This window comes from Balaenoptera acutorostrata, chromosome 3 (genome assembly GCF_949987535.1).
Source record: "Balaenoptera acutorostrata chromosome 3, mBalAcu1.1, whole genome shotgun sequence".
NCBI lineage: Eukaryota > Metazoa > Chordata > Mammalia > Artiodactyla > Balaenopteridae > Balaenoptera > Balaenoptera acutorostrata.
Genome location: NC_080066.1, coordinates 165,420,454 through 165,430,723, shown reverse-complemented (window position 1 = coordinate 165,430,723; position 10,270 = coordinate 165,420,454). Strand labels below are relative to the sequence as shown.

General features: G+C 36.2%; 1 protein-coding gene across 1 annotated transcript; it reads right to left on the bottom strand.

Annotated features, from left to right (window-relative positions):
- Positions 1-1,270: 1,270 nt before the first annotated feature.
- GPR65 (G protein-coupled receptor 65) lies at positions 1,271-9,592 on the bottom strand. The gene is made up of 2 exons (XM_007188714.2): positions 9,491-9,592; positions 1,271-2,756 (listed from the first exon to the last, which is right to left on the bottom strand). Exon 2 carries the CDS (start codon positions 2,294-2,296, stop codon positions 1,271-1,273), a length of 1,026 nt encoding a protein of 341 aa, XP_007188776.1. The 5' UTR covers positions 2,297-2,756; positions 9,491-9,592.
- Positions 9,593-10,270: the final 678 nt, after the last annotated feature.

Here is a 10,270-nt window from a genome sequence, read left to right as displayed (position 1 = left end):
AAAGGACAGAGAAAGCACATAGGACCTCAAAGCAAGGTGGTTTTCTCTTGTGTACCCAAACTGTCAGTCATGGACAACTTTAATAGAAAACGGAGTCAGTTTGGGCACTAACTGATTTTTTTCAGTGTATATCTAGAAATTCATTATTTGTCTTTTTTGTTATCAGATTTTTGTTTTTTAATATGAGGGCACAAATGATACCAAGACATTTGCTATCTGATCGATTTTGGGGACTAGAAGGAAAAGATAGGAAAGAGAAGGGAGAGAAGAAGAAAAGGAGAATAGTAGGATAAAAAAATCTTCGAAAATCTTAAAAAATACTTGGGTTAAGAAAAATGTTTACCTGATGCCTACTTAAAACTAGGCAGAGTAATTTCTGTAATGAGAAAATATAAATATAAATGGATATATTATATCAAGATTCTCTAAATACTCTGAGTCCCCAAAGAAGTCTCTGAATGTAAGATTTAATATAATAAATGTCTTTTTTGTTTATAGTATATCTTTTTGTCTAAACATTAAACTTCTAATAATTTCACCCATACTGTACTCAACAGCAAAGTTTGAAAGAATCAAAATTTTAAAAATTGTGATTTTAAAGAAAGTAAAAAGTTGTCTGATTAACTGAAAGAACTTTCACAAAGCTCATGTCCTTTATATCATGGATGAGGCCTTCAGACTCTCACTCAGAGACTATTTACTTTTATTTTGTAAAGAACACTTACAAGCTCAGTGGCTATGTTTCCAAACTGATATAAGCTTCAAAAGGCTTATGAGATCATTTCTGTTGTAACCCCAGTACTTACCACAAAACCTAGCACATAGAGTGGGCTCAATAAATGTTTGTTAACTAATGAGAAGATTAGAAGCAGTATTTAGTAGTTGGTGTTGTTGGCTGGGAGAAATGATAGCCTGAGATCCATAGAAAGAGTGAGAAAAATCACAACAACCAGACACAAAGCTCACCAATTTAAAAACACACAGTCCCGTACATCTTACTGACCGCTGAGAGATTAGAGCACAGATACAAAAGCAACTGCCATTCTACAGTGATGATCCTGAGTCATTAGGAAAATATTCAACTTTGTTTAATTCTTGTTTAATAAAAGTCAAGGAGCTATAGAACACACTTTTAAAATATTTCCATCGGAGAGGATTAAAATAGTCCCTCAGTGAAAACCTTTAGTCCCCTCTCTTGCTGAGATTTCCTTTTGAAAATATAATCTTGATGGTTTAATATTGCATATCTTTAAAAAAATAGACCTTGGTTCTATTCCAGGATGTCTAATTCCACAGTATCTTTTGTAGACATAGAAAGTATGCTTTTTCCTCGTCTTTTTGATTTATTAAGCTTCTCGGTAAAGACTCTGAATACATTCCACATATCCGATCTTCCTGTTTCAGTTACAAAACAGTACAGAATTGGATCAGCAACACAATTTAAACTTGTTAATGCAACTGTGATTCTATAGATTTTATAACTCTGCTTCCCAGGCTTGTTATGGTCAAACATATGTTCATCTAAGTTCATATCATGCTCTAAAACGCTGCGAATCAGCAACATCACATGAAAGGGAGTAAAACACAAGATAAAAGTCAACGTGATACTAACAAGTAGTTTTACGATTCTCTTCTTTTCCCTGTTTTCTGTGGCTTGATTTTGCTGCACAGCTTTGTAGACTTTCTGGTTGCAAGCCATTATGATGACCAAAGGTATCATATAGCCTACACACGTCCTAGCAAAGTTAAACCTGATTTGCCATTTCTCCAGAGGATATTTGTCGTAACATAAAGTAAAGTTAGACTTTGTGGCATCACAATATTCAACAGCTGTTTCGTCTTCCCACAAAATGACAGCATTGAAGATGGTCTCCAATATCCAGATGAAAAGGCTCACCATGAACGCACATCTTCTTGACCTTAGAAAAGAAAACTTCAAAGGGTAGACAACTGCTAAATACCGATCAATCGCGATGCAGGTGAGGAAAGCTGTGCTACTGTAAAAGTTCATGTACATGAAGAAGGCACTCCATTTGCACAGGGCAGGAGAGAATGTCCAGTTGTCTTTATTCCAAGTATAATCAATCCATAGAGGAAGAGTTAAGGCATACAGCAGATCCGATAAGGATAAACTGAAGAGATAAATGCCTAATTCATTTTCCTTCTTTGCTTGCAGAAAAGACACACATAGAGAACCGATGTTGGCTGGAATGCTGACTATTACCACAAAGATGTAAACAATTGGAAACAAATAGTGATCCAAGTCATGCTGTTCTTCAATACATGTGCTGTTCATTTTTTCTTTTTTAGGTGCTGATTTTATATTCGTTCTTAGATGGTAAGTAGCAAAATAAGTCTTGCCTCTTGGTAGTTTGTTTTCAACACCTAACTCTCTTTTACTAAGATTTCTTCAGTTTTCCTTTGCTTTCAAAAGTTCTGATTGATTCATCAATGGTCTTAAAGGATGAATGGAGATCAATTTTCACACAGATATCAACGGCTGGAAGTCAGGATCCAGCCTCCTGGCAGTTACTAAAGCGATCAGTTGATTTTAATATGCAGAAGTCCATGTGCTTATTCTCACGGCCTGCTGATGAAGAACCCTGGAGGATTCGCCACATTATCCATCAGTTTTCATAGAATGCTGTCTTCAGTTTGGTTTTCTTCACGAAACTCAGAGGAGATTGGTGCAAACGTGACTATATAAGGCTTTATTTTCACAAAGGTTGACATCTCTTTTTAAAATGCCTTCGTTTCTGTAATGAAAGACAAACTAGAATAGTTTGGATGCTTAAAAGAGACATCATGATTTTTGAAACAATCTGATTTTATTTCATTTATTGAGGATATCAAAATGCGTTAAATTGCATACAATGAAGGTGTTTAAAAAGGGAAAATTGTCTAATTGACTTCAGTAAATGAAATCAGGCTGAGATATTTGACCTTTTTCAAATAAGAATTATCCAAGGGATGCCAGGTTAGAGAGAATTATGTTTCTCACTAGACACAACCTAAGCACACAAAACTAAAGTTAAAAGTCATTTTAGAAGCTAATTTTAAAAAAGATGGCGAATTCAATTATTTGTTTGTAATCAGTAAATGCATTTGAGTATATGGTAAACTGTATGATTATAGGACTTCAAATTTTTTATTTCATATGCAATCTATGTATAAGGCACTTATTTTCAAAATATGCTTATTAGCCAAGAAAAAGTTGTCACAAGAAGTTTGATAAAGTGAAGCACTTAAAAATATAGCAGCTTGCTGAAACTTTGTAAATAATTAGACAACACTACCTCATTTGTTTCTCCTTTGCTTTCTTTGTGGGCTAATTTACTTTATCTTTCTCGTACTCTTGTGAAAGAGAGGGCAGTATGTGCTCCATTCTGGGTAAAATCTTGTGATCATCAGTTTCTACATCTATACCTGATTGTTTACTAGGTTCGTTTTTTAAAAACGTCTGATGTACATTCATGTAGGAACAGAGAATCCATCTTTCTCTCCATATTGGAATAGAGAAATACTATCTTTATTCCTCTGCTAGTGAGGCCTGTTGGTGCTTTGGATGATTTATTTGAGGGGAATCTTCACAGAAAGCTTTGTAGAGTCACCATGTAGGGGAAGGAAGACATGTCCTCTTCCTGTGTGCTGTGAGGCCTACAGGACCTCAAAACCGCCCCCTTCCAAGTGTTGATAAGCCCTTAGCACAAAAGAGACCCGCCACCACAAGGCACCAGTATTCTGCTGGGAGAGTAAACCATATCCAGAGCCCACAGGATATGTCATTCTTAACACAAAATGGAGAACTAAAATTCCTGAAATCACCTAGTTTTTCCATACCTAAAAATATGAATAAACAGCCTTTTATTTCTATTTTTAAATTTTTATTGGAATATAGTTGATTTACAAATGTTGTGTTAGTTTCAGGTGTACAGCAAAGTGAATCAGTTATACGCATACATATAGCCACTCTTTTTTTTTTTAAGATTCTTTTCCCATATAGGCCATTACAAAGTATTGAGTAGAGCTCCCTGTGCTATACGGCAGGTTTTTATTAGTTATCTATTTTATATATAATAGTGTTTATATGCCAATCCCAATCTCCCAATTTATCCCTCTCCCTCTTAAACAGCCTTTAAATAAATAGGGAAACCTTCCAGAGTGGAAAAAACGGAAGCAGGAGCTAAGATCAGAGAGGTAAGTGAGCAGTAAAGCTCTGGGTACCCTAAGGCATACGTGGATCTGGAGGAACTAACTAGAGCTTTGACTGCAGAGAACCAGTGACAGAGCATGGGCCAGTGATAGAGCATGGGCCAGTGATAAAGCATGGGCCAGTGACAGAGCATGGGCCAGTGGCAGGGCATGGGCCAGTGACAGAGCATGGGCCAGTGACAGAGCATGGATCAGTGGCAGGGCATGGGCCAGTGACAGAGCATGGGCCAGTGGCAGAGCACGGGCCAGTGGCAGAGCATGGGCCGGTGATAGAGCATGGGCCCACACAGGTAGCAAGGGGTCCTCGACATCCCACTCATGCTGGGATCCAGGAGCCTCAGCCATCAAAATAAACAAAATAAAATAACAAACTTTACAGATATTTGCAGACAGACAGCAGGGAAAGTTGGCAAGTTCCCTGTCTTAGCTTTGTTTCTGTGAGGAGCTATCATAAAAAAAAACAATCCCTGAGTACTCATGGCCTCTGGCTGTCCTCACTTGGGAATGGGGTCTGAGTCTATACTATTAATCTGGTTCCATAAACTTCAGGCCAATAGTGAATTAATATTGGATCTATGCACTCAACTTCACTAGTCGTCAGAAATCTACGAACTAAAACCACAGAGAGATACAACTACACACCCACCAGAATAAACGAAATGAAAAAGACAGCAAATACCAAGTCTTAGTGAGGATGTAGAGCACCTGAAACTCTCATATACTGTTGGCTAGAAAACTGTTTGGCTCTTATGCAAATCATATGGTTCAGCAACTCTACTTCTAGGTATATGCTCAACAGGAATACATACATGTGGTTCCCAAAAGACGTATGGTAGAATTAGAATGTTCACAGTAGCACTATTAGTAATATTCCCCAACTGGAATGCCTATTAGCATTAAGAGAGGTAAATAGATTGTGGTATATTAACACAATTAAAATCTATACACTAATGAAAATGAACAAATTATTGTTACATGCAATAACATGGTTGAGGCTCAGAAACAATGCAGAGGGATAGAAAAAGGCAGGCAGAAAGGGAACATATTATCTGATTAAGAACCAGGTAGTGTTAATCTATGCTGTCAGAAATCAGGGTAGCAATCCATTTACTGAGGGCTTTCTGTGTGCTGGACTCCATGTAAAATGGCGTGCATATTTATTATAATTTATGTTTTACTGTAACTCTGTGCTGTTTATTACAATCTTATATTACAAAGAAGAATTGAGCCACATATTAGGCAATTAGCCCCATATTGCCTGTCTAATCTTGGTAGAACTTGGCTGCAATCCTAGGTTTAACTCTAAAGCCTCTTGACTCAACTATTTTGTCTTCTGCCTTTTACATAAAAATACCTTAGACGTCTGAGGTATTTTTGCAACGGCACAGACTGGCTTTGTTGAAAAGGAAGAGAATATTTTCTACTTTCCACCTAAATAGTAGCACTGATGGATTAGTACAGGTCTTTCAACTATAATAGCTCTTCTAATTAAAGAAAATGATGTGAATGAAAATTTCTGCAAACTAGATATAAAATAATCAACCCTACATTTTCTAAAAGACGTCACTTTTATGTTCTCTATTAAACTGCGTGGACTCTAAATAAACTTGTGAGAATCATAACCTTACATCATGTCTCACACTCTGACAATGTGTCCTTATGTTTCCGTATATCTGTCAACACGTTTTCTTTGGAAGATTAAACATGTTCCTTTTCAGTAATTTATATAATGGATAAGGCAACAATTTTATTTAGGCTTTTATTTTTCCTGTACTTGATTTTAGAAACAGATGGCTAAAAAGGAGCAAATATCCTGCTACCACGGGGGGCGGGGGGGCGGGGGGGCGGGGGGAGAAGATCTCCCAGTTTTTTGAGTCAGGAGGCTGAATTTTGAAGGGTCTATTGTTTAGATCAGGAAACATCTGTGAATTGTTTTAAAGCCGAAATTAATTATCTTTCACCACTCACAATGTGGTAATGAAAAAAATGTAAATAAGACCAATTGGAAGTGGGAAGAACCATCATGCATTCCCTTTCTTCTCAACAAAGCCCACCTACATTGTTGCAAACAACCATGTAGAATGTCATATTAAACATTTAGTTGTTATAAAAAAACAGAGAAAAAGGAGTCAGGTAGCTGTTATCTTTTGGGGGTGGGTGGGTGGGTGAGTGATGACAGGAAGAGGGCACCAGGAGGACTTCTGAGAACTGGGTAACGTTTTGTTTCTTGATATGAGTGTTGATGCCATGAACAAGTTCAGTCTGTAAAAATGTATCATGCTGTACACTTAGGATATGTTCCTTTTTTCTGCATGCAGGTTATATTGCAATTAAGGTTAAAAAGTGAAATCAAAAGGCTATGTGAGATGAGATGTAAAGAATCTTGACAATTAACATCTGAATAACCTGCAGATAGAGCATATATGTCTTCCTAAGAAATGATATGATTTCACTTCTTTCCTGACATATAAAAAGTAATTTATAGAAACACAACAAAACAAACAATAAACAACTTAAATAATCTGAAAATAAATTCACCCACAATAAAAGTTTACCATATGAAAGAATAAGTATTCTAGGTACGTGGAGGAAGTAAATACAGATCATGCCTTGAGGAAAGCTCCCTCAACCCAGGCTTTAAAGAATTCTCACAGATCGCGTTCTAACAAATATGAGCTGATTAAAACACCCCAACCCTAAACACACTCGCTTTTAAAAATAGATGGATAAAAAGAACAAATATCCTGTTACCACACTAGAAGAAAACACACACATACACTTAAACACACACATACAGAAATTAGCTGCTATGTGTGAGATTCAGCAAAAGCAAGAAAGAAGAGTACTAGATCCACAAAAGCTTTAGAGATAAAATTAATAGATATATAACACAAAACAAGTACGTTTAATACATTTAAAGAAATAAAAGAAGGAATCTGAACACATGAGTAAGGGTCAAGAGACTATAAAAGATGACTAGGCATACTTTTTAAAAGATTGAAATAGACCTTTCAGAAATAAAAAATACAATAATTTAAAATTAAAAATTAACACAGGGGCTCACCAACTGCCTAGCTCCAGCTGAGGAGAAAATTAGTATATTGTAAGATAGAGCTAAAGAAATAACACAAAATTGTCAGAGTGTTAAAGAGATGGGAAAATACCACAGAGACATGGAGGATAAAGTGAAAAGTTCAGCATATGTATAATTGAAGTTCATAAGGACAGAAGAGAGAAAGTAAGGGAGAGGCGATATTAGAAAAGATGCTGACTGAGAGATGGCATCCTCAGACTTATGAAGCTCAGTAAACCCCAAATAAGATTAGAAACAAACAAACAGAGATGGAAATCTATACTTAGTCACATTGCAATCAAGCTGCAGATCACCAAAGACCAAGGAACAAAGAGCCAGAGAGAAAAAATGGACTACCTACAAAGGATGAAATTTCGACCGACAAAGACATTTTCAACAACGATAACATAAACCAGAAGACAGTGGATTGATATTTCCAAATTGTTGTGAAAATATATGTCATCCTATAATTGAATACCCAACAGAACTAAATTTCAAAATGAGAGCACAAATAAGAATATTTTAAGATAAACTACCACTGAGAACATTGACCCCCAAAATCCTCATTAAAGAGACTTCTAAAGAACGTAAGCGAAGAAGGAAAATGACACTCGAAAAATGTCTGAGATGCACAAAATGGAAAAAGCTACAGAGGATGGAACTCTGATGGTTACGCAACATCACGTCTATCACTAGGCTCATGCGTCTGGGGAAGAACACTTAAACCATGAAAATATTCTTCCTTAGAAGGAGGACTGGGAGAGCTGGGTGATGAGCAGGAAGGTGCCCCTTCCTGCTTTGTCCATGTTACTCAACAAATACTCATCTTAAAAAAAAAAAGATAAGAAGGGTCAAATGGAAAAATAGTTTTGAGAGGACTTACAAAATTCTCAGTGGAATAAATTTCTTTCTCTGTAGAACTATTTCCTGCCTTAACTAAAACAACCATAAGACTGAATGGTTTAACGAAGCAGATACTGGGTGTCTTCTGGGTTGGGCAACAGAGGCAGTGTTTCTGGAGGCTTGTGGTTACATGTGTGACTCCAGGGCTCTGGAGACTCAAAGGCTCTCAGCAGCTCTTGGGGGATTTGTGACCATGTGTGTTCCTTCACCTCTGTAAGTTTCAATTTTCACAGGTGTAAGATAGCAACCATTTCATAGAATTCTTGTGAGGATGAAATGAGATAACACATGAAGCTCAGTACCTAGCACATGGTAAGCCTTCATGACATGTTAACTGATATTGTTCTAATGACAACACTGGTAGTCTGTGTTGTCCCCTACATTTCCTGAAAGCAGATCATGTTTGGCCATCTAGCCAGAGCATAGCAGAGAAACCACAGGCACTCAGAATATAAGTTATATAATAACATTTCACATATGATACCAAATGCTGCAGAGGAGAGCTGTTAAATTAATTTGTGTGAATCTGAGATTTTACCAGAATACATAATTCTTATTATTCATACATCTTTTCAGATATTATTTTGATCGCTTTAATCATATTTTGAGAAAACTGTTTTTAGATCCAGTGCTGAGAAATTTGGATAAGTTTTTAATTCTGATTTTAATTTTTACTTGATGCCCAAAGAAGATAATCCACAGCTCCTAAAACAGTACCAACCATTGACGACAATGATCAGAAGATAAAATGTTATAGGAAACATTTGCCTTCATTTATCAGTTGAATAGCTACTTATTAAGACTCTACTGTGTGTCAATGTGATAGTCATCTATTAAGAATTATTAATTAATTAATACATACTAGAAATATTATTAATTAATACTGGAAATATTATTTTCAAATTTCACATAGTTTCTGATGGTATAAAAACATATCACTAGACCTTTATACTGATGAGGAAGTGGTGCTAGATAGCTCTACAGCCAGGAGTTGGTACATTTCTTCCCAAACCACTTAATTTTCATTTTGCCAATATACTGTTTCCTGTAGGGGAAATGGAGCATAAACATTCCTCTTTTATATTTTGATAGTGTTACCTATTTCTAAATGTAAATTTTGACATCCTTTACTACTGCTCAAAGTAGAGAAACCATGTGTCATCCTCATTTCTCCCTGTCTTATAATACTTTGCATGACCACATTTATACAGCCCATACTAGAAAAAATGTTGCAAATATTACTGACAATCATTCAACAGTATGTTATCTACTTAAAGTCTTATTTTTTAATCTTACACTTACCCATGTTTCTTGGGATGATGATTTTGTTGACCGAGGAGCCAGATAAATCTGCTTGCACCCAGAAGAGAAACCAACATTATTGAGGGGACAGGAAATTGCACTCATATTTCGTCACAAACCAATGAGGAAGCAGCATCTTAATGAGAAGCTTGTACATTATCCAAGTTTGAGCAACAGAAGTCTCCTAAGTATTTTAAAAGATGTTTTATGTATTATTTACTGTAGTATAATTTTTATTACTCACTCTTCTCTTTGCATCTTAATTACAATTATATACTGATACTATATGTGCTTTATTTGATAGAATATGTACTAGAATCTCATTCATTCATTCACTCCCTCCCTCACTCATTTATCTGTCAACACATATATCTATCCTCCTCTCCTAAGAGACCACTGTGCTGGGAGATATATAGGACCTGGCCCTAACCCATAAGGAGCTTATCACTTAGTGAAGGAGAAAGCACTAATAACCGCAATGCGATGGTAAAAATGGATAAATACTCCAAGAGAGGTACAAAAAGATAGGATGAGTCGTTGGATGTGTGGAATAGGAGAGGATGTTGTAGATGGAATCAGGGTGATCAACATCCTGGGAGAAAAACAACAGAGAGAGAATGCGGATGTGTGTATAAAGAGCATGTGCATTGCTTAATGGCATGATGGTGGCGTCAAGGTAGCCAACTAGGTAAAAGTTTTTTATTTTTGTTTTTGTTTTTTTTTAAAGGGATTATATATTAGCTGTATAGTATTTTATTGTAGGACCATTTTCTCCTTTGA